Source organism: Lepisma saccharinum, chromosome 2 (genome assembly GCF_977018435.1).
Source record: "Lepisma saccharinum chromosome 2, izLepSacc3.1, whole genome shotgun sequence".
In the NCBI taxonomy this organism is placed as follows: Eukaryota; Metazoa; Arthropoda; class Insecta; order Zygentoma; family Lepismatidae; genus Lepisma; species Lepisma saccharinum.
The window spans coordinates 209,512,637-209,537,941 of NC_139230.1; the positions used below are offsets into that span (position 1 = coordinate 209,512,637).

Genomic DNA, 25,305 nt, shown 5'->3' on the forward strand with positions numbered 1-25,305 from the left:
AATTTTAATAGTTCTATGTAGCGAGTGAGTTCCAAATTCTGCTGGTGTTTTCAAATCTCTGTTTAAACGATGATTCACAAACTGAAATAAAGTAATGAAACTCGATATATTTAGAGCATTGCCATGAAGATGTTAAATATAGTGGGAAGTTGGGATGCACGTTTGATAGATACCCGATATTGCTTATGAACGAAATTTGTCAAGGAATTTCATATTGAAGTCTTCAATGAACGAGCAAAGCATGATTGTAAAGAGTAAACATCATGGGATACTGTCGCTATGTTTAACTAATAATATGCATAATCAGTTTGCAGAGAAATTGTTCTAAAAATTTTCTTGCTCGCTTCGCTGGCAGTGTCATAATTTATTTAAGTCATATTATATCTGAATTTATTACTATTACTTCAGACAGGCAAGTGCGCGCACACCCATGCAATGCATTCTCACTGATATTTCAATTGGACACCCCCAAGTTGAACTCCGACTTACACCTACGTCAAGAACGATACAAATAAATTAAAATATTGCACAAGTGTTCCTAATGTTAAAATTTTGTGTTTTGTCTAATGATTTATTAAATCAAGTACTGAACATTATCGGAAGGAAAGCAATACTCGAAACGTTAAACTGAAATGTTAACATTAATCTATTTTCCATCTTTTCCTGTATTTGACATCTTTTTTTCTTCTGAAATGTTACATGAAGGGAAGGGAAGGGGTGGGGTTAATCTCTAGAAACATCCATGAACAAATTGAATTAGGGCGAACATTTTTAAAACGGTTCAAAATATGTACTTAACTTCCCCAAACTTACACCTTCCCCCAAGGGAAAAATCCTGTATAAACCCCTGATTCAGAGCAAATTGACTGACAGTTCTAATACTTCGATGTGTATCCTTTGGCTTTAATTACTGCTTGACACCTGTTATTCATAGAATTAACCAGTTTCCGACATGTTTCAGAGCTTATTTTATTCCACTCGGCTTGCACAACAGTTTTCAACTCTTGTTTGGACTTGACGCCTGCTTTATGGACTCGCCTCTTCAAAATTGCCCATAAATGCTCAATGGGATTTAAGTCTGGACTTTGAGCTGGTGTTTGTAGTAGATTGGGCACATTCCATATTAGCCAATTCATGTTAACTCGCGCCTTATGCTTACTGTCATTGTCTTGTTGGAATCTGTAGATAGGCGGGATGTCCATTTCTTGGGCACTCTGCTTTACATTGTTCTTCAATATGTCCAAATAAACATATGCATCCATTATGCCATCAATAAACTGGATGGTACAAACACCTTTGGACAACATACAAACCCAAATCATTAATGACCCACCACCATGTTTAACTGTTGGAACTGTGTTAATGTGATCATTGTCTTTATTTGATTTTCCCCAGACCCTATTTATCCCATCTGAACCGTATATATTAATCTTGGACTCGTCTGACCATATTTATTTATTTATTTATTTATTTACTGCCCTCAACAGAGGTAAACCTCCAATTACAGACGGCAGAAAAAAAAAAACAATACAATTAGCAAATATATAAGCATACATATGACACTAATTCCTGGTCCTTGTGGATGTGCTCTTTCGCGAATGAAAGTCTATTCCTGCGATTCACCTTATTTACATATGGCCTCTTTCGTGGTATTCTGCCATGATATCCATGCTTCCACAAGGCACGTCGGACAGTTTGATCTGACATCATCTTGCCAGCAACATTTTCCACTAACGGTCGTAACTGAGAAACACTTAGTCAGGGGTTTTCTCGCACATTTTTTTTTAAAATAAAGCATTCATCACGTTTATTCAACCATCTCTCTTTTGGTTTTCTCGGCACATTCTGTGTTGAACCTTCCTGTCTAAATTTGTTTACTATGTATTGAACTGTGGAGTGTGATTTATTGACTGTTTGTCCAATTATTCTTAACGAATAACCTCTAAGGGCCAAATTTATAATAACATCCTTCAGATCTGAACTAAGTTCATTCACCTTGCCCATTTCGAACACGCTGATAAATAGACGATAGACCTACAACAATACCTACACCAGCATTCCGCTTGACGGGGAGCGTGCCTGCATGTTCAAACTTGTTACGAAGTTGCAAACTGCAGGAAATCGCCCGAATAGCGGTGGCGCTGTATGCGAGGAAGATTGAAACTCTTGCCTGTACGAATAACAATGTTTCATGAAACAGCATGTTTTTCTCTTTTCACACAAATTATATGCTTTGTTTATACACTTTGAATGTACATTTTTATTGACATTTGTTGGTGAAACCTTCATTAACATTAACTTCCAGGTAGATATGAAAATGATTATATTTACAAGTAGATATGACATTTTTTCTTTGGAAAATCTATGTGTACGAATAACAATGTTACATACTGTATCACGAAAAAGTGAAACATAAATTTGCATTGGTGAAAGTTATAAAAATTGGCAAGTGCAACCTCAAATTTACTGCAACACTGGTATTGCAATGAAATTAATGCCACTCTCTGTCCTGTCTGTTTAAACTCATGAGAGATTGTCATTAATCTCTCGCTGAGTAAGGTTAATGTCCAATATTATGAAATAAAATACTAATAATGAATACGTAAATATTTTAATATCAGATTTACTCGAATCATTCAATCATAAAAGCAAATCACTTTCTTCAAGAATTGACTTTTCTCTGCCAGCCCTTCTAAATTTTCACTTTCCATCGTGGCCAGAAAGTAATTTCCAATTAGTAGGGATATTGATTTTTCACAAACGCCAAAACCGTGAAAAATGGTAATTGCTGCGAAGTTATGTTTATGAATGTGCAGTGATGTCTGGACACATTTTTCGCCCGTTCGAAATATCGAAATAATGCAATTTTGGCATAAAATGTGAATTGTTGCCGTTTTTAGCTATTTTTTAAAAAGAAATGTCCTAAAACAACGAAAAATTCCATGAAATCCACCTTTCTTGTCTTTTCTAGGCCATATTTGTGTACATAGAACATGCAAGTTTTCCAACATTTTACTCAAGAGTAAACTATAGAGTTATACATGCATGGAATAATTCTGACAGCCACATGAAATCATGTATTTCCCACAATTTCTTCAACTTCTATCAAAACCATTTGCATCACAGAGCAATGTGGCAGGGTTCTAACAGGAGATTGAGTGTGTATCTACCATCACACGGGAACCACATCTTCGTATTTGTCGCACGAGATATGTTTTGAATTACCAAGCTAAGTGCGCACCATCAGCATTTATCGAGCGAGTAATAATGGAGCTCAGTCGTTAGGGCATCTAACTAGTATGCGAGAGACCCAGGGTCGATCCCCTGCGGTGGAGAACCAGGATGTTTTGCACCTATTCAAACTGCTCCGGCGCCCACCGAGCATCATATGAAGCTAGTACCTTGAGGAAACTTTGAGGGATCAAGGTAGCCAGGAGCATGGTGCTGATCACATCACCCCTATCTTCAGCCGTGATCAAGAAAATGTGGGGCCCTAACTCCACACCCCTACTATACACCTTCATGGAAAAGTGCAGGGGAGCACTTTACTTTTACATCCTTCCGATATCTGTTCCAACATATCAAACTGTCACGAAAATACATAGACCATGAGACCTACAATTTAAAATAATAGTTTAAAAGCACAATGGAGTATTACGTTTTGGTATCTTTGGCAGATAAATGTTTGAAATCAAAAACGCGAATTTTGAGAAACGTAACACTAACAAGTCAAAAAAAGATAATGCCAATTTTTGGTGCCATAATATATTGGTATCTGTCACATGAGAGTGATTGATTTTAATTTTTTGGGTGCGTTGCCACTTATGGTCATTATGCACCCTTCAGTATATACGGGGAAAATTCCATTATCTAAAATCCTTACCTTAAAATTAAAAAAGGTGTTATGGAAAATAACTTTCCCTAAATAACTTCCAAGATATCAAACTCTCACGAAGAGGCGTAAGCCATGTGACTTACAATTTGAAACCGTAGTTTAAAAACACCATGAAGGTATAATTTCAGATATTTGCAAGAAAACGCAAATTTTGGGAAAAATAACACTGTATAGTACAAAATAAAAAAATAAGCAAATACACATTTTTTTTAAAAAATAACAAAATATCAAGGTCCCTACCGAATAGGCATAAATAAAACAAGAATCCTTGTCCTGCCAGAACCTCTTCTTCAGTTGAACAAAGAGATGAGCGTCGCTACATGCAAGGACAGGGCTGTACAGGAGTGGTCCAAGATCTCTCACCTGAAGTGATGCAAAGGACCCGCGTGTACTCAGCTGTATGGGGTTGTGCACATTCGATTGGCCTTCTGTAAATTGTCTGCACCATCATCTGACCTTACTATCACTCACAACGTCCGGTCTGCATACCTCACACGATTGCAAGTGGTGCTGTGCCAAATTCTGAGCATGCAATGTAGGCTACATCGCAGTTGGTGGGAGACTGTATGAGAGCTGCAATCTTTAACCTAGAACTGTCCTAAAACGGCTGCATTGCAACTGTACCAGATTACAGCTACATGCCACTTCTTCCTGCTTGCATTTGTGTGTGTCGCTCTCCGACCACTAGTGCTGCGTATAGGCACCATTGGAGCTTTTTTCAGGATGCCCCTCGTATATGAACTTTCAGAAGCTTTTATTATTAGTGTTCCTGTTTTAATGTGTTGTTAGCTAAATCAGGTACCTATGCAATGCAATTCTATAAATTCCTTGTGTTAAGTTTCTAATACCTACATACCCTTTTCATCAGCATTAATGGTATAATTGCATGTTGTCTGTTTCATGGTACTTCATTTGGATATACTGTACTGAAGCAGAAATCCCATTGATAATATAAGGAAATATGACACTTTATTTTGTTCGATTCAATTGTTTCACTTATATGCAAGAGTTAAGTTGTTTCCTTTAGAGAGAAGAGAAAAGTAGCTTTATGCATTAAAAAATGAATCCGCACTCATGGTTCTTGCAAGCAGAGGGTTCCAAACCTCAGTGGAAATATCAACATATAATACCGAGTATTATATAAAAGTATTTTATTTTAAACTTACGGCGTATGTCAAAATTCCGTAATCCTTCCCTAGCTTGTGAATTGTAATAATTTTCCAAATTCACTATTTTGCAGTTTGAATTCCAATCATAGAGAATAGAGAAATTAAGTCAATTTCATAGAAGATAATATTGGTACTTAACAAAACCATACGTGGATCTGTGTGAGTTTATTATTTCTATTTGCAAAACCATCGATTTAGTTTAGTTTGTAATTGTCAGGGAAAAATGTAAATTTTGTCCTGGAAAACCTGGAAAAGTCAGGGAATTTCATTTCTGCTTGTTTGTAGCCACCCTGAAAAAATAACATTTATATAAAATAGCAGTGTTGCCAGCTTGGATACAATGTCTGGAATTTTGCTTCTAGCATTGGCCCTATGGATCTTGAATAGACCAAATTTGGAAGGAAGCATGATAAAGGACCACTCTATGAAAGTATGTAATTCTCGACCCGCAACATGGGGGAAAAAATAAACAGATATCACAGCATTCAGAAAGTTTGCGTAATTACAGAAAATTTCGATCTTTTGGCCTTTGCCCCTGCTTACACCCCCTCCCCCCGACCCTTAGTTGTTGGATGTTACTTAAAATATTGCTCTTTGTTCATTCTTACATTAAGAATTTAAATTTTTCCAAATAGATGTAGTGGTTTAGCAGCTATAACCTTTTTTCTTCAACTTATCACATTGTAACAAAAGGGAAACAAAGTTTTTTTTTCAAATGATGCTTGCAGAAAGAAAATGCACACAATGTTTAGTATGATAGCTGCTTTTCTTCAGAACCATTCACATGCTAAAAATAAGTCACAGTGTTCAATAAACTACTCTGGCTTCAATAACCATATTATCTTTAAATATCATGGTAATAAGACACAGCACAACTTTTCCCCAACTGCAAGCTACTGTTGACTCCTACCTTTCTTCAGCTTGTTTGTAATGTTTATGACAGGCTGGGAAGTGTGGTGCCAGTGACTTGTCTGACAGCTTGAAATATATCAGTTTCTGATCTGCTTTAGGCAGATACATCTTGGCCAATGCAATGCAAAGAACAAAAGCAGGATTTTTAGCACAGGCCAATCTGGTTCAAGGGTACATTGCCCATCCCTACCCTCCAATGCAATAAAGTTCCAAGCCGAGAGCCTGACCCATGGTTGCATCTGGTAAGAAAACCTATATGGGAATGGGTGGCACATGTTATCATCATGGAAATCTTGAACTCCAAGAGCAGCATTCTTTCTAGCAAGCACGCTTAAAAACGTTAAACTGAAGTTTTCCTTGTTCGGGCTGAACTTATTGAATGTAGAACTGGAGTGCGCAGTTGGCAGGGACTGCCAGAAAAGAATGTACTAACGAGAAATACGTACTATCTTGAAACATATATCTGTGATTTCACTGTATAAAACTTAAAATCTGTACATCCTGTTTTTTTTTTAAACTAAAAAATACACCATGTTCCAAAATGAATATCGGGGTTTTAATTAAGTGTATATTCTATTACATATACATTACAGAAATGAAACATACCTTAAAAGGAAGGGTAACTCAAACAGTTTTTTGTCATAAGTTACAAGTGTTCAATGTGGGATCCCCTTGTGACACGGCACACATCTAATCTGTAGGCAATTTCTTCCTACACTGAAGCTAGCATGTCTGTTGTAACAGACTCCACAGCTGCATCAATTCCACGTTGCAATTCAGGGAGGTCGGCAGGTAGCGGTGGCACTTATACACTATCCTTTACATACCCCCACAAAAAGAAATCGCAGGGGGTGAGGTCGGGAGATCTTGGGGGCCATTGCAGAAGAGCCACGGCATCCTCACAATGACGACAGATCCATCGTTGGCGAAAAACAGCATTCAACCAATTCCGTCCTTCACGATGAAAGTGTGGGGGCAGATGCCAGATGATTTTTCTTTTTTGCTAACGATCAAGTTGAAGGTAGAACCATTGCTGGAGCATGTCCAAATATGCAGTACCAGTGATAGTGTTTTCCACAAAGAAGAAAGGTCCATAAACTTGTTCTTTGGATAGAGAACAAAAGACGTTCACGTTTGGTGAATCCCTCATGTGCTGCACTGTTTGGTGTGGATTTTCGTATTCACTCGTCCACTAAGATGAAATGAGGCTTCATCACTAAACTTCACACTTGTAAGAAAATCATCTTCCATGTCCAGTACATTTTCGCAGAAGTTGGTACGGGTCACATTATCTTCAAGTTTTAGGGCCTGTAACAGATGTAGACGGTACGGCCTCATGTGCAATCTCTTTCGTAACACCCTCCAAACAGTGGTGGACGGCATTGACAGTTCTCGACTCGACCACTTTACAGATTTCCTGGGACTCCCACCGAAACTTGCTCTGACCTGTTCCACTTGCTCATCTGGTAGATGTGGTCTTCCGGAGCTCTTCCCTTTGCACAGGCATCCCGTATTCCTAAATTGGTTGTACCATCTTCGGATGTTGTTATCCGATGGGGGATCACATCCATATTCCCGCCAAAAAGTACGTTGCGCTCCAATTGCTGAGTTACACCTTGCGAATTCCAAGAGACAAAGGCTTTACGCTCAGGAGTCATCTCCATCTTTACTACTAGCGCCGTGTTGCGGCGGAGTTACGAAACATCATCTGCGAAGTAGAAACAAAAACTGTTTGAGTTACCTTTCCTTTTAAGGTATGTTTCATTTCTGTAATGTATATGTAATAGAAGATATACTTCATTGAAACCCCGATATTCATTTTGGAACACCGTGTACTTTTTGGCATTTATGTTAATGTTCAGGAGTCAAAATTCAAAAACTTGGAAGTAGATGAATTTAATTAGAGTAGTGTGCATACCACTCTTTTTTGTGTCTTACCTTAATTTTGTAACGTCTGTTCTTTCAGATGAACAGAGGAATCTTTCCAGGTGGTGTAAGGCTCCCTTCCGTTTATCCAGATCCACTGAATGTGACATCTCAACCTCAACACCCAGAGTCTGAAGAAAGGTAAGATACATTTAGACAACAATAGGCATCTTTTTTTTTTTAAATTTAAATCACAAACAGCTATTTAAATCAAAAAAATCATGATAAATGATTTTTAATAAATATCTTGATTTTTATCCACCATGGAATCAATCATTGTTCCAATGATGAACTTCATTATTGTTCAAGTAATTCTTGCCCAGGATAGGGACATATGGAAAGCTTGTGTTGCTGTAGCTATAAATCTTCGGGGTCTGAGAATAAGAAAGCTTGAGAGTTAGTTAGTAATATTTCTGATACTGTTCAAGAACATTTAGTATTGTTTTTGTATTATTATTTTACATGAATTGAGGTTTCTGAGCACAGCTAATCAACTGACTGAATTGTTGATTTAATGTGGATAACTGATTACATAATAACAAGTAATGAAGTGCTATAATTTATTTAATTTCTAAATTTCAGTATGATAGAGACGTTGAGTGACAGTGATGAAAGTGCCCATTCAGATTCACACAAGCAGACAGGAATATCTGGTGAAGAATATGAAGGAGACAGAGAAGCAGAGAATGGTAGTGATGGCACTCTGGATGAGGGAGGAGTAAGTCTTTCCATAAGAAACCATGCATTCACAAGTTGTGTAATTACTAGGGCTGAATTGTTGCAGATTCTGATGTTTAAGTATCAGCCAATATTTTTCCTAGAGTCTGTGCATTTTTGTAGAGCCCAGTTTGTAGAAATTATTCAAAATTTGAAGCTTTTGTTTATTTTTCACCATTGTGGTGTGAAAAATGAATTTTGTTGTTAAATATTCTGATATAATTTGTGCCCTACACATGCATAGTGTACTTGTAACGGTGGAGAACAGGAGAGGCTTTAGGTGCTCCCCAAACTGCAAAAGTAATAAATTGATGTACAGTCATGAACACTTACGGTTTGTAACAAACCCACTTTCAATAGAATCATTACAACCCAGAAATGTCCATTACTGTACAAATGCATTTAAATGTACTTCATTATCAATATTAATTACTATTTTGAACAGCTTCATTTGTATCAGTGGGATCCAAGAGTTTTGGTACTAGTTGAAAGTGGTATCGGCCTAGCCCTGGTAAATATGCAAGAAATTTTCCTGTTTTTTTTTTTTTTTTAAGGGTAGTACTGTATGAACGTAAAATCTGTACTTCCTGTTTTTTTAAAAAAGTAAAATACCTTTTGTCTTGAATGTTAATGTTCAGGAGTCAAAATTCAAAAACTTGGAAGTAGATGAATTTAATTAGAGTAGTGTGCATAACACTCCTTTTGTGTCTTACCTTAATTTTGTAACGTCTGTTCTTTCAGATGAATAGAGGAATCTTTCCAGGTGGTGTAAGGCTCCCTTCCGTTTATCCAGATCCACTGAATGTGACATCTCAACCTCAACACCCAGAGTCTGAAGAAAGGTAAGATACATTTAGACAACAATAGGCATCTTTTTTTTTTAAATTTAAATCACAAACAGCTATTTAAATCAAAAAAATCATGATAAATGATTTTTAATAAATATCTTGATTTTTATCCACCATGGAATCAATCATTGTTCCAATGATGAACTTCATTATTGTTCAAGTAATTCTTGCCCAGGATAGGGACATATGGAAAGCTTGTGTTGCTGTAGCTATAAATCTTCGGGGTCTGAGAATAAGAAAGCTTGAGAGTTAGTTATCATGAACTTCAAAAGTTGTCTTGATTATAATTTTATAGCTGGCATAACCAAATGAAATATTATAAGGTGGTTCAGCATAAGACTTGTAAATGTGCAGTTTTAAAATTAATTTAAGTTCTTCACAGGTGTTCTTTATTTCTCTTGCTTAAACTAAAACTTTGCAACTGGATGACCAAAGATGCACTTGGTTCACTTTATGAAGCAAACTGTTGGGGATTGAGGGTGGGGGCCTAATTGGGAACGGAAGGGGATTGTGGCAAGCACTACATAATTTCAAATTTTGTACTGAAGCCATCCTTGATGTTGCAGGTAATACTGAGGAAAGTAGCCTGGCATCTAAGGATTAAACTCTAGGTCCAGTTCAGGTTAGGCCCTTGAGCATAAAGTGCACTTAAAACAAACTTTGAGAAACATTTTTGGCTCACACCGAAGTGAGAATGCGAATTATTTGGTTACGTGAGAGATCTGACCAAAGGATGTACTGTTTACAAAGTGTTTAGTGATGCCTAAGTTTATGGGTAAAGTATTTTTCTATTCATTCACCTTTGTGATTATTGTTGTAGAATGTGATGTTCTATACAATGCATATACATGTTAAATATCAAGGTATCAGGGGATGTAATGGCAATGAGTAATGAACGTCAGTGATGTGTTCTCTTAATGCACGAAATCACAAATATAGTGGCTTAGAAGGAAACTGTACTTTTAAAATGAGGACTTCTTTTCCACTAAGATTGAAACCCCTTGAAAACTTCCATCAATTGAATTTTCTTTCCATCCACCTTTTCCCATGAAACATAGAACTTTTCAAGATTTTGAAAATCAAATTGAATTTTATTATTCGATATGAGACAAATGCTTATTAAAAAAGTAATATTTCTGATACTGTTCAAGAATATTTAGTATTGTTTTTGTATTATTATTTTACATGAATTGAGGTTTCTGAGCACAGCTAATCAACTGACTGAATTGTTGATTTAATGTGGATAACTGATTACATAATAACAAGTAATGAAGTGCTATAATTTATTTAATTTCTAAATTTCAGTATGATAGAGACGTTGAGTGACAATGATGAAAGTGCCCATGCAGATTCACACAAGCAGAAAGGAAAGTCTGGTGAAGAATATGAAGGAGACAGAGAAGCAGAGAATGGTAGTGATGGCACTCTGGATGAGGGAGGAGTAAGTCTTTCCATAAGAAACCATGCATTCACAAGTTGTGTAATTACTAGGGCTGAATTGTTGCAGATTCTGATGTTTAAGTATCAGCCAATATTTTTCCTAGAGTCTGTGCATTTTTGTAGAGCCCAGTATTGTAGAAATTATTCAAAATTTGAAGCTTTTGTTTATTTTTCACCATTGTGGTGTGAAAAATGAATTTTGTTGTTAAATATTCTGATATAATTTGTGCCCTACACATGCATAGTGTACTTGTAACGGTGGAGAACAGGAGAGGCTTTAGGTGCTCCCCAAACTGCAAAAGTAGTAAATTGATGTACAGTCATGAACACTTACGGTTTGTAACAACCCCACTTTCAATAGAATCATTACAACCCAGAAATGTCCATTACTGTACAAATGCATTTAAATGTACTTCATTATCAATATTAATTACTATTTTGAACAGCTTCATTTGTATCAGTGGGATCCAAGAGTTTTGGTACTAGTTGAAAGTGGTATCGACCTAGCCCTGGTAAATATGCAAGAAATTTTCCTGCTCTTTTTTTTTAAGGGTAGTACTGTATGAACGTAAAATCTGTACATCCTGTTTTTTTTAAAAAGTAAAATACCTTTTGTCTTGAATGTTAATGTTCAGGAGTCAAAATTCAAAAACTTGGAAGTAGATGAATTTAATTAGAGTAGTGTGCATACCACTCCTTTTGTGTCTTACCTTAATTTTGTAACGTCTGTTCTTTCAGATGAATAGAGGAATCTTTCCAGGTGGTGTAAGGCTCCTTTCCGTTTATCCAGATCCACTGAATGTGACATCTCAACCTCAACACCCAGAGTCTGAAGAAAGGTAAGATACATTTAGACAACAATAGGCATCTTTTTTTTAAAAAAAATAAATCACAAACAGCTATTTAAATCAAAAAAATCATGATAAATGATTTTTAATAAATATCTTGATTTTTATCCACCATGGACTCAATCATTGTTCCAATGATGAACTTCATTATTGTTCAAGTAATTCTTGCCCAGGATAGGGACATGTGGAAAGCTTGTGTTGCTGTAGCTATAAATCTTCGGGGTCTGAGAATAAGAAAGCTTGAGAGTTAGTTATCATGAACTTCAAAAGTTGTCTTGATTATAATTTTATAGCTGGCATAACCAAATGAAATATTATAAGGTGGTTCAGCACAAGACTTGTAAATGTGCAGTTTTAAAATTAATTTAAGTTCTTCACAGGTGTTCTTTATTTCTCTTGCTTAAACCAAAACTTTGCAACTGGATGACCAAAGATGCACTTGGTTCACTTTATGAAGCAAACTGTTGGGGATTGAGGGTGGGGGCCTAATTGGGAACGGAAGGGGATTGTGGCAAGCACTACATAATTTCAAATTTTGTACTGAAGCCATCCTTGATGTTGCAGGTAATACTGAGGAAAGTAGCCTGGCATCTAAGGATTAAACTCTAGGTCCAGTTCAGGTTAGGCCCTTGAGCATAAAGTGCACTTAAAACAAACTTTGAGAAACATTTTTGGCTCACACCGAAGTGAGAATGCGAATTATTTGGTTACGTGAGAGATCTGACCAAAGGATGTACTGTTTACAAAGTGTTTAGTGATGCCTAAGTTTATGGGTAAAGTATTTTTCTATTCATTCACCTTTGTGATTATTGTTGTAGAATGTGATGTTCTATACAATGCATATACATGTTAAATATCAAGGTATCAGGGGATGTAATGGCAATGAGTAATGAACGTCAGTGATGTGTTCTCTTAATGCACGAAATCACAAATATAGTGGCTTAAAAGGAAACTGTACTTTTAAAATGAGGACTTCTTTTCCACTAAGATTGAAACCCCTTGAAAACTTCCATCAATTGAATTTTCTTTCCATCCACCTTTTCCCATGAAACATAGAACTTTTCAAGATTTTGAAAATCAAATTGAATTTTATTATTCGATATGAGACAAATGCTTATTAAAAAAGTAATATTTCTGATACTGTTCAAGAATATTTAGTAATGTTTTTGTATTATTATTTTACATGAATTGAGGTTTCTGAGCACAGCTAATCAACTGACTGAATTGTTGATTTAATGTGGATAACTGATTACATAATAACAAGTAATGAAGTGCTATAATTTATTTAATTTCTAAATTTCAGTATGATAGAGACGTTGAGTGACAATGATGAAAGTGCCCATGCAGATTCACACAAGCAGAAAGGAAAATCTGGTGAAGAATATGAAGGAGAAAGAGAAGCAGAGAATGGTAGTGATGGCACTCTGGATGAGGGAGGAGTAAGTCTTTCCATAAGAAACCATGCATTCACAAGTTGTGTAATTACTAGGGCTGAATTGTTGCAGATTCTGATGTTTAAGTATCAGCCAATATTTTTCCTAGAGTCTGTGCATTTTTGTAGAGCCCAGTATTGTAGAAATTATGCAAAATTTGAAGCTTTTGTTTATTTTTCACCATCGTGGTGTGAAAAATGAATTTTGTTGTTAAATATTCTGATATAATTTGTGCCCTACACATGCATAGTGTACTTGTAATGGTGGAGAACAGGAGAGGCTTTAGGTGCTCCCCAAACTGCAAAAGTAATAAATTGATGTACAGTCATGAACACTTACGGTTTGTAACAACCCCACTTTCAATAGAATCATTACAACCCAGAAATGTCCATTACTGTACAAATGCATTTAAATGTACTTCATTATCAATATTAATTACTATTTTGAACAGCTTCATTTGTATCAGTGGGATCCAAGAGTTTTGGTACTAGTTGAAAGTGGTATCGGCCTAGCCCTGGTAAATATGCAAGAAATTTTCCTGTTTTTTTTTTTTTTTTTTTTAAGGGTAGTACTGTATGAATGTAAAATCTGTACTTCCTGTTTTTTTAAAAAAGTAAAATACCTTTTGTCTTGAATGTTAATGTTCAGGAGTCAAAATTCAAAAACTTGGAAATAGATGAATTTAATTAGAGTAGTGTGCATACCACTCCTTTTGTGTCTTACCTTAATTTTGTAACGTCTGTTCTTTCAGATGAATAGAGGAATCTTTCCAGGTGGTGTAAGGCTCCCTTCCGTTTATCCAGATCCACTGAATGTGACATCTCAACCTCAACACCCAGAGTCTGAAGAAAGGTAAGATACATTTAGACAACAATAGGCATCTTTTTTTTAAAAAAATTTAAATCACAAACAGCTATTTAAATCAAAAAAATCATGATAAATGATTTTTAATAAATATCTTGATTTTTATCCACCATGGACTCAATCATTGTTCCAATGATGAACTTCATTATTGTTCAAGTAATTCTTGCCCAGGATAGGGACATATGGAAAGCTTGTGTTGCTGTAGCTATAAATCTTCGGGGTCTGAGAATAAGAAAGCTTGAGAGTTAGTTATCATGAACTTCAAAAGTTGTCTTGATTATAATTTTATAGCTGGCATAACCAAATGAAATATTATAAGGTGGTTCAGCATAAGACTTGTAAATGTGCAGTTTTAAAATTAATTTAAGTTCTTCACAGGTGTTCTTTATTTCTCTTGCTTAAACTAAAACTTTGCAACTGGATGACCAAAGATGCACTTGGTTCACTTTATGAAGCAAACTGTTGGGGATTGAGGGTGGGGGCCTAATTGGGAACGGAAGGGGATTGTGGCAAGCACTACATAATTTCAAATTTTGTACTGAAGCCATCCTTGATGTTGCAGGTAATACTGAGGAAAGTAGCCTGGCATCTAAGGATTAAACTCTAGGTCCAGTTCAGGTTAGGCCCTTGAGCATAAAGTGCACTTAAAACAAACTTTGAGAAACATTTTTGGCTCACACCGAAGTGAGAATGCGAATTATTTGGTTACGTGAGAGATCTGACCAAAGGATGTACTGTTTACAAAGTGTTTAGTGATGCCTAAGTTTATGGGTAAAGTATTTTTCTATTCATTCACCTTTGTGATTATTGTTGTAGAATGTGATGTTCTATACAATGCATATACATGTTAAATATCAAGGTATCAGGGGATGTAATGGCAATGAGTAATGAACGTCAGTGATGTGTTCTCTTAATGCACGAAATCACAAATATAGTGGCTTAGAAGGAAACTGTACTTTTAAAATGAGGACTTCTTTTCCACTAAGATTGAAACCCCTTGAAAACTTCCATCAATTGAATTTTCTTTCCATCCACCCTTTCCCATGAAACATAGAACTTTTCAAGATTTTGAAAATCAAATTGAATTTTATTATTCGATATGAGACAAATGCTTATTAAAAAAGTAATATTTCTGATACTGTTCAAGAACATTTAGTAATGTTTTTGTATTATTATTTTACATGAATTGAGGTTTCTGAGCACAGCTAATCAACTGACTGAATTGTTGATTTAATGTGGATAACTGATTACATAGTAACAAGTAATGAAGTGCTATAATTTATTTAATTTCTAAATTTCAGTATGATAGAGACGTTGAGTGACAATGATGAAAGTGCCCATGCAGATTCACACAAGCAGAAAGGAAAGTCTGGTGAAGAATATGAAGGAGACAGAGAAGCAGAGAATGGTAGTGATGGCACTCTGGATGAGGGAGGAGTAAGTCTTTCCATAAGAAACCATGCATTCACAAGTTGTGTAATTACTAGGGCTGAATTGTTGCAGATTCTGATGTTTAAGTATCAGCCAATATTTTTCCTAGAGTCTGTGCATTTTTGTAGAGCCCAGTATTGTAGAAATTATTCAAAATTTGAAGCTTTTGTTTATTTTTCACCATTGTGGTGTGAAAAATGAATTTTGTTGTTAAATATTCTGATATAATTTGTGCCCTACACATGCATAGTGTACTTGTAACGGTGGAGAACAGGAGAGGCTTTAGGTGCTCCCCAAACTGCAAAAGTAGTAAATTGATGTACAGTCATGAACACTTACGGTTTGTAACAACCCCACTTTCAATAGAATCATTACAACCCAGAAATGTCCATTACTGTACAAATGCATTTAAATGTACTTCATTATCAATATTAATTACTATTTTGAACAGCTTCATTTGTATCAGTGGGATCCAAGAGTTTTGGTACTAGTTGAAAGTGGTATCGACCTAGCCCTGGTAAATATGCAAGAAATTTTCCTGCTCTTTTTTTTTAAGGGTAGTACTGTATGAACGTAAAATCTGTACATCCTGTTTTTTTAAAAAAGTAAAATACCTTTTGTCTTGAATGTTAATGTTCAGGAGTCAAAATTCAAAAACTTGGAAGTAGATGAATTTAATTAGAGTAGTGTGCATACCACTCCTTTTGTGTCTTACCTTAATTTTGTAACGTCTGTTCTTTCAGATGAATAGAGGAATCTTTCCAGGTGGTGTAAGGCTCCTTTCCGTTTATCCAGATCCACTGAATGTGACATCTCAACCTCAACACCCAGAGTCTGAAGAAAGGTAAGATACATTTAGACAACAATAGGCATCTTTTTTTTAAAAAAATTTAAATCACAAACAGCTATTTAAATCAAAAAAATCATGATAAATGATTTTTAATAAATATCTTGATTTTTATCCACCATGGACTCAATCATTGTTCCAATGATGAACTTCATTATTGTTCAAGTAATTCTTGCCCAGGATAGGGACATATGGAAAGCTTGTGTTGCTGTAGCTATAAATCTTCGGGGTCTGAGAATAAGAAAGCTTGAGAGTTAGTTATCATGAACTTCAAAAGTTGTCTTGATTATAATTTTATAGCTGGCATAACCAAATGAAATATTATAAGGTGGTTCAGCATAAGACTTGTAAATGTGCAGTTTTAAAATTAATTTAAGTTCTTCACAGGTGTTCTTTATTTCTCTTGCTTAAACTAAAACTTTGCAACTGGATGACCAAAGATGCACTTGGTTCACTTTATGAAGCAAACTGTTGGGGATTGAGGGTGGGGGCCTAATTGGGAATGGAAGGGGATTGTGGCAAGCACTACATAATTTCAAATTTTGTACTGAAGCCATCCTTGATGTTGCAGGTAATACTGAGGAAAGTAGCCTGGCATCTAAGGATTAAACTCTAGGTCCAGTTCAGGTTAGCCCCTTGAGCATAAAGTGCACTTAAAACAAACTTTGAGAAACATTTTTGGCTCACACCGAAGTGAGAATGCGAATTATTTGGTTACGTGAGAGATCTGATCAAAGGATGTACTGTTTACAAAGTGTTTAGTGATGCCTAAGTTTATGGGTAAAGTATTTTTCTATTCATTCACCTTTGTGATTATTGTTGTAGAATGTGATGTTCTATACAATGCATATACATGTTAAATATCAAGGTATCAGGGGATGTAATGGCAATGAGTAATGAACGTCAGTGATGTGTTCTCTTAATGCACGAAATCACAAATATAGTGGCTTAAAAGGAAACTGTACTTTTAAAATGAGGACTTCTTTTCCACTAAGATTGAAACCCCTTGAAAACTTCCATCAATTGAATTTTCTTTCCATCCACCTTTTCCCATGAAACATAGAACTTTTCAAGATTTTGAAAATCAAATTGAATTTTATTATTCGATATGAGACAAATGCTTATTAAAAAAGTAATATTTCTGATACTGTTCAAGAATATTTAGTATTGTTTTTGTATTATTATTTTACATGAATTGAGGTTTCTGAGCACAGCTAATCAACTGACTGAATTGTTGATTTAATGTGGATAACTGATTACATAATAACAAGTAATGAAGTGCTATAATTTATTTAATTTCTAAATTTCAGTATGATAGAGACGTTGAGTGACAATGATGAAAGTGCCCATGCAGATTCACACAAGCAGAAAGGAAAATCTGGTGAAGAATATGAAGGAGAAAGAGAAGCAGAGAATGGTAGTGATGGCACTCTGGATGAGGGAGGAGTAAGTCTTTCCATAAGAAACCATGCATTCACAAGTTGTGTAATTACTAGGGCTGAATTGTTGCAGATTCTGATGTTTAAGTATCAGCCAATATTTTTCCTAGAGTCTGTGCATTTTTGTAGAGCCCAGTATTGTAGAAATTATTCAAAATTTGAAGCTTTTGTTTATTTTTCACCATCGTGGTGTGAAAAATGAATTTTGTTGTTAAATATTCTGATATAATTTGTGCCCTACACATGCATAGTGTACTTGTAATGGTGGAGAACAGGAGAGGCTTTAGGTGCTCCCCAAACTGCAAAAGTAATAAATTGATGTACAGTCATGAACACTTACGGTTTGTAACAACCCCACTTTCAATAGAATCATTACAACCCAGAAATGTCCATTACTGTACAAATGCATTTAAATGTACTTCATTATCAATATTAATTACTATTTTGAACAGCTTCATTTGTATCAGTGGGATCCAAGAGTTTTGGTACTAGTTGAAAGTGGTATCGGCCTAGCCCTGGTAAATATGCAAGAAATTTTCCTGTTTTTTTTTTTTTTTTAAGGGTAGTACTGTATGAACGTAAAATCTGTACTTCCTGTTTTTTTAAAAAAGTAAAATACCTTTTGTCTTGAATGTTAATGTTCAGGAGTCAAAATTCAAAAACTTGGAAATAGATGAATTTAATTAGAGTAGTGTGCATACCACTCCTTTTGTGTCTTACCTTAATTTTGTAACGTCTGTTCTTTCAGATGAATAGAGGAATCTTTCCAGGTGGTGTAAGGCTCCCTTCCGTTTATCCAGATCCACTGAATGTGACATCTCAACCTCAACACCCAGAGTCTGAAGAAAGGTAAGATACATTTAGACAACAATAGGCATCTTTTTTTTAAAAAAATTTAAATCACAAACAGCTATTTAAATCAAAAAAATCATGATAAATGATTTTTAATAAATATCTTGATTTTTATCCACCATGGACTCAATCATTGTTCCAATGATGAACTTCATTATTGTTCAAGTAATTCTTGCCCAGGATAGGGACATATGGAAAGCTTGTGTTGCTGTAGCTATAAATCTTCGGGGTCTGAGAATAAGAAAGCTTGAGAGTTAGTTATCATGAACTTCAAAAGTTGTCTTGATTATAATTTTATAGCTGGCATAACCAAATGAAATATTATAAGGTGGTTCAGCATAAGACTTGTAAATGTGCAGTTTTAAAATTAATTTAAGTTCTTCACAGGTGTTCTTCATTTCTCTTGCTTAAACTAAAACTTTGCAACTGGATGACCAAAGATGCACTTGGTTCACTTTATGAAGCAAACTGTTGGGGATTGAGGGTGGGGGCCTAATTGGGAATGGAAGGGGATTGTGGCAAGCACTACATAATTTCAAATTTTGTACTGAAGCCATCCTTGATGTTGCAGGTAATACTGAGGAAAGTAGCCTGGCATCTAAGGATTAAACTCTAGGTCCAGTTCAGGTTAGCCCCTTGAGCATAAAGTGCACTTAAAACAAACTTTGAGAACCATTTTTGGCTCACACCGAAGTGAGAATGCGAATTATTTGGTTATGTGAGAGATCTGACCAAAGGATGTACTGTTTACAAAGTGTTTAGTGATGCCTAAGTTTATGGGTAAAGTATTTTTCTATTCATTCACCTTTGTGATTATTGTTGTAGAATGTGATGTTCTATACAATGCATATACATGTTAAATATCAAGGTATCAGGGGATGTAATGGCAATGAGTAATGAACGTCAGTGATGTGTTCTCTTAATGCACGAAATCACAAATATAGTGGCTTAAAAGGAAACTGTACTTTTAAAATGAGGACTTCTTTTCCACTAAGATTGAAACCCCTTGAAAACTTCCATCAATTGAATTTTCTTTCCATCCACCTTTTCCCATGAAACATAGAACTTTTCAAGATTTTGAAAATCAAATTGAATTTTATTATTCGATATGAGACAAATGCTTATTAAAAAAGTAATATTTCTGATACTGTTCAAGAATATTTAGTATTGTTTTTGTATTATTATTTTACATGAATTGAGGTTTCTGAGCACAGCTAATCAACTGACTGAATTGTTGATTTAATGTGGATAACTGATTACATAATAACAAGTAATGAAGTGCTATAATTTATTTAATTTCTAAATTTCAGTATGATAGAGACGTTGAGTGACAATGATGAAAGTGCCCATGCAGATTCACACAAGCAGAAAGGAAAATCTGGTGAAGAATATGAAGGAGAAAGAGAAGCAGAGAATGGTAGTGATGGCACTCTGGATGAGGGAGGAGTAAGTCTTTCCATAAGAAACCATGCATTCACAAGTTGTGTAATTACTAGGGCTGAATTGTTGCAGATTCTGATGTTTAAGTATCAGCCAATATTTTTCCTAGAGTCTGTGCATTTTTGTAGAGCCCAGTATTGTAGAAATTATGCAAAATTTGAAGCTTTTGTTTATTTTTCACCATCGTGGTGTGAAAAATGAATTTTGTTGTTAAATATTCTGATATAATTTGTGCCCTACACATGCATAGTGTACTTGTAATGGTGGAGAACAGGAGAGGCTTTAGGTGCTCCCCAAACTGCAAAAGTAATAAATTGATGTACAGTCATGAACACTTACGGTTTGTAACAACCCCACTTTCAATAGAATCATTACAACCCAGAAATGTCCATTACTGTACAAATGCATTTAAATGTACTTCATTATCAATATTAATTACTATTTTGAACAGCTTCATTTGTATCAGTGGGATCCAAGAGTTTTGGTACTAGTTGAAAGTGGTATCGGCCTAGCCCTGGTAAATATGCAAGAAATTTTCCTGTTTTTTTTTTTTTTTTTTTTAAGGGTAGTACTGTATGAATGTAAAATCTGTACTTCCTGTTTTTTTAAAAAAGTAAAATACCTTTTGTCTTGAATGTTAATGTTCAGGAGTCAAAATTCAAAAACTTGGAAATAGATGAATTTAATTAGAGTAGTGTGCATACCACTCCTTTTGTGTCTTACCTTAATTTTGTAACGTCTGTTCTTTCAGATGAATAGAGGAATCTTTCCAGGTGGTGTAAGGCTCCCTTCCGTTTATCCAGATCCACTGAATGTGACATCTCAACCTCAACACCCAGAGTCTGAAGAAAGGTAAGATACATTTAGACAACAATAGGCATCTTTTTTTTAAAAAAATTTAAATCACAAACAGCTATTTAAATCAAAAAAATCATGATAAATGATTTTTAATAAATATCTTGATTTTTATCCACCATGGACTCAATCATTGTTCCAATGATGAACTTCATTATTGTTCAAGTAATTCTTGCCCAGGATAGGGACATATGGAAAGCTTGTGTTGCTGTAGCTATAAATCTTCGGGGTCTGAGAATAAGAAAGCTTGAGAGTTAGTTATCATGAACTTCAAAAGTTGTCTTGATTATAATTTTATAGCTGGCATAACCAAATGAAATATTATAAGGTGGTTCAGCATAAGACTTGTAAATGTGCAGTTTTAAAATTAATTTAAGTTCTTCACAGGTGTTCTTTATTTCTCTTGCTTAAACTAAAACTTTGCAACTGGATGACCAAAGATGCACTTGGTTCACTTTATGAAGCAAACTGTTGGGGATTGAGGGTGGGGGCCTAATTGGGAATGGAAGGGGATTGTGGCAAGCACTACATAATTTCAAATTTTGTACTGAAGCCATCCTTGATGTTGCAGGTAATACTGAGGAAAGTAGCCTGGCATCTAAGGATTAAACTCTAGGTCCAGTTCAGGTTAGCCCCTTGAGCATAAAGTGCACTTAAAACAAACTTTGAGAACCATTTTTGGCTCACACCGAAGTGAGAATGCGAATTATTTGGTTATGTGAGAGATCTGACCAAAGGATGTACTGTTTACAAAGTGTTTAGTGATGCCTAAGTTTATGGGTAAAGTATTTTTCTATTCATTCACCTTTGTGATTATTGTTGTAGAATGTGATGTTCTATACAATGCATATACATGTTAAATATCAAGGTATCAGGGGATGTAATGGCAATGAGTAATGAACGTCAGTGATGTGTTCTCTTAATGCACGAAATCACAAATATAGTGGCTTAGAAGGAAACTGTACTTTTAAAATGAGGACTTCTTTTCCACTAAGATTGAAACCCCTTGAAAACTTCCATCAATTGAATTTTCTTTCCATCCACCTTTTCCCATGAAACATAGAACTTTTCAAGATTTTGAAAATCAAATTGAATTTTATTATTCGATATGAGACAAATGCTTATTAAAAAAGTAATATTTCTGATACTGTTCAAGAACATTTGGTATTGTTTTTGTATTATTATTTTACATGAATTGAGGTTTCTGAGCACAGCTAATCAACTGACTGAATTGTTGATTTAATGTGGATAACTGATTACATAATAACAAGTAATGAAGTGCTATAATTTATTTAATTTCTAAATTTCAGTATGATAGAGACGTTGAGTGACAATGATGAAAGTGCCCATGCAGATTCACACAAGCAGAAAGGAAAGTCTGGTGAAGAATATGAAGGAGACAGAGAAGCAGAGAATGGTAGTGATGGCACTCTGGATGAGGGAGGAGTAAGTCTTTCCATAAGAAACCATGCATTCACAAGTTGTGTAATTGTTGCAGATTCTGATGTTTAAGTATCAGCCAATATTTTTCCTAGAGTCTGTGCATTTTTGTAGAGCCCAGTATTGTAGAAATTATTCAAAATTTGAAGCTTTTGTTTATTTTTCACCATTGTGGTGTGAAAAATGAATTTTGTTGTTAAATATTCTGATATAATTTGTGCCCTACACATGTAATGGTGGAGAACAGTAGAAGTTTTAAGTGCTCCCCAAACTGTGAAAGTAGTAAATTGGTGTAGAGTCATGAACACTTATGGTTTGTAACAATCCCACTCTCAAAAGAATCATTACAATCCAGAAATGTCCATTACTGTACAAATGCATTTAAATGTACTTCATTATCAATATTAATTACTATTTTGAATAGCTTCATTTGTATCAGTGGAATCCAAGAGTTTTGTACTAATTCAAAGTGGTATCGACCTAGCCCTGGTAAATATGCAAGAAAGTTTGCTGTGTTTTTTTTTAAAGTTAGTACTGCACGACTTTATAAGTTTGTTCACATGATAAATGTTAGAATATTCCTACTCACTGAAACAAGGCCATGTGAATATGTTGTAAAATATTGCAAATGAAAATCCACATTTACATCATATTTTTGGCATGAATTTTTTGTGAAGTTTGTGCATACCTCACAGGAATCATGGACAGGGAAAAATATTGGCCAATAATGTTGATTATTAATGTAAACCAATATAGCACTTGCAATATCAGTTCAGCTCCAATTGTACTAGTTGTACACTAGTCTAGTATTAACCATGTGCAGTTAATTTCCAATCTAATGTCTGTTACAGGGCTAAAGGGAAAAAGTTCCTTTACAATGTAGAATGAAAAATTTTTCTGACTTTACACATCAAAGAATTTGGGAAGTTTTTATAGTTGAATGTAAGATAATGCAAAGTGATCATTCAGAATCTAAAAGAGTCATTGCCAGAGTAATCAATGTAACAATAAGTCTCATTTCCAGAATTCATGGATTATAGGTAGATGCTGTAAATAATATAATTTCAAAGGCCCACTGTTTTCATTGTCTGAGGTGTCTCATTCAGCCTTTGAGATGAATACATTTCAACCAGTGGCGTATGCTGGATTTAAAACCTGGGCTATCTCTTTTTATCATAATGTTCAAATGGGAGGCTCTTTTTCGTTCAATTTCTTTGATTTTAAGGTGATTCGACATTGCGATTAAAAATACATACATTACAATTTACTAATAATTATAAAAATGTCACTGTTTCATTAATATAGAAACAATAAGGAAAACATTTAAAATATTTCATGGTTATTTATAAAATATAGAGTCCCTTATTGTGAAATATTTATGTAGGCCTACGTGCGAGACTAAAATATACGTGTATAATAAACTTCTTACCTTGAATATTTAATTTGGACAGGAACTCCATTCTTCTCTTGGCAACCTCTGTGGTAAAATGCTTATTAGCACAGCGCACTATGATGCCAGGGGTCCCAGGCTCAAAACCAGGCATGGACATGGGTATTCTTTGTGAATGACCCTTCATGAATTTCATCGTATCGTCACTCATTCTCATCGTCGCAATTAGCTAAAGTGGCAGAAGAGCAACGCAAAATAACAAATCAAATCCATTCTTCTCTTCTTTGCGATGCCAGAGGCCTGCATATCTTCATGATTTGAAGTTTATCCTCATGCAAAAGCAGAGTAAATTGTTTCAGCAATAGTTCATTAATTATGTCATTCATTTTCATTCACTACACGATGCAGCACAGATCATTCAAAACATATATACGTAATTCACTCACTCAATACATTTAAGAGTGCCCGACCCTGTGGCTGAGTGGTTAGCACATCGCGCTGCGATGCCAAGGGTCCCGGGTTCGAATCCCGGTCGGGTATGGTTGTTTGTAAATGTCCATTTTCATCCATTTCATCATTTCATCACTCATCCCCATCTTCGCAAATTAGCCAAGAGGCACAAAACGCGAAGTAAAATAAACTAAATCAATCAATCAATCAATACATTTAAGAAAATCCACACATTAAGAAACCTAATTTTCTTAAACTTTCTTCAACGCGATTTCCACTCGCAAAATGCCCTTTGTCATCTCCAGCCAGTCAGTCTACCGCAGCCTGTCATAAAAAAAGCAGCAGAGGGGTTGAAAGAAAACATCTAAAAGTGGATTGGTTGAAGGTCAGCGGCCTGTGAGTTCTGCATGTGTTCGATGGGACAGTGTTGTTTTGGCCTAGAGGACAAATTCCATACCACATGCCAGCCACTATTTTCCCATTCCTGTAATAGTAGTTTAATTTCAAAATTTCCCTTAACCTGGGAAAATCCCATGCTGGTTACCACATTGGCATTGCTGTAAGGTTTTACCGCCGTTGTAAAACGAAGAGTTCCCTGTCTAAGAAGCCACTACAAATATGCCACCATCCACCTTCAGGCGCTGGTCGGGGAAGAATTTAACCGCTGAAGTCTGGTGGTAGTTTTAAAGGAAAGGAGTCCATCTCCATGTATAGAGCGAGCACAAGGAAAACAAACCTTGGATGAAAAATCCCCCGCAGCCTTTTCTTCCCTTCAGCTCGGGCCATGGAAGCGGGGAGTACGGTGCACAGGAGTCGCAGGTTTTATACTATCATTTTTTCCCGCGGTCGTTGTTTGAGAGTGAAGCATCAGTCACATTTGATAGTTGATTATTTTCTGTATTTAATCTGGGTTTCGGTGATAGCCTAGGTAACCTAGAATATACGCTCCTGATTTCAACTAAGTCAGGGTGGCAACAAACCTGAAAAACTGGGAAAAGTCCAGGGAATTTAAGAGCTCAAAAAAAGGCAGGGAAATGTAAGGGAATTTTATCTTGAATGAAGTATTTTTGTTGTTGTTTCGATGGAATAATTGTGCCAGGTGTTTGTTG

General features: G+C 35.4%; 1 protein-coding gene across 2 annotated transcripts in view; it reads left to right on the forward strand.

The window, feature by feature from the left end:
* The window catches only part of LOC145981134 (uncharacterized), an 89,547-nt gene that overhangs the window by 49,070 nt on the left and 15,172 nt on the right, over positions 1 to 25,305 (forward strand). For both annotated transcript variants that reach the window (XM_083114247.1, XM_083114257.1), the window contains 14 exons: positions 7,943 to 8,043; positions 8,485 to 8,620; positions 9,361 to 9,461; positions 10,773 to 10,908; positions 11,646 to 11,746; positions 13,059 to 13,194; positions 13,940 to 14,040; positions 15,354 to 15,489; positions 16,227 to 16,327; positions 17,641 to 17,776; positions 18,518 to 18,618; positions 19,932 to 20,067; positions 20,813 to 20,913; positions 22,227 to 22,362. In XM_083114247.1, the coding sequence (XP_082970373.1) occupies positions 7,943 to 8,043; positions 8,485 to 8,620; positions 9,361 to 9,461; positions 10,773 to 10,908; positions 11,646 to 11,746; positions 13,059 to 13,194; positions 13,940 to 14,040; positions 15,354 to 15,489; positions 16,227 to 16,327; positions 17,641 to 17,776; positions 18,518 to 18,618; positions 19,932 to 20,067; positions 20,813 to 20,913; positions 22,227 to 22,362 (1,659 nt within the window). The remainder of the gene's footprint in view (positions 1 to 7,942; positions 8,044 to 8,484; positions 8,621 to 9,360; positions 9,462 to 10,772; positions 10,909 to 11,645; positions 11,747 to 13,058; positions 13,195 to 13,939; positions 14,041 to 15,353; positions 15,490 to 16,226; positions 16,328 to 17,640; positions 17,777 to 18,517; positions 18,619 to 19,931; positions 20,068 to 20,812; positions 20,914 to 22,226; positions 22,363 to 25,305) is intronic.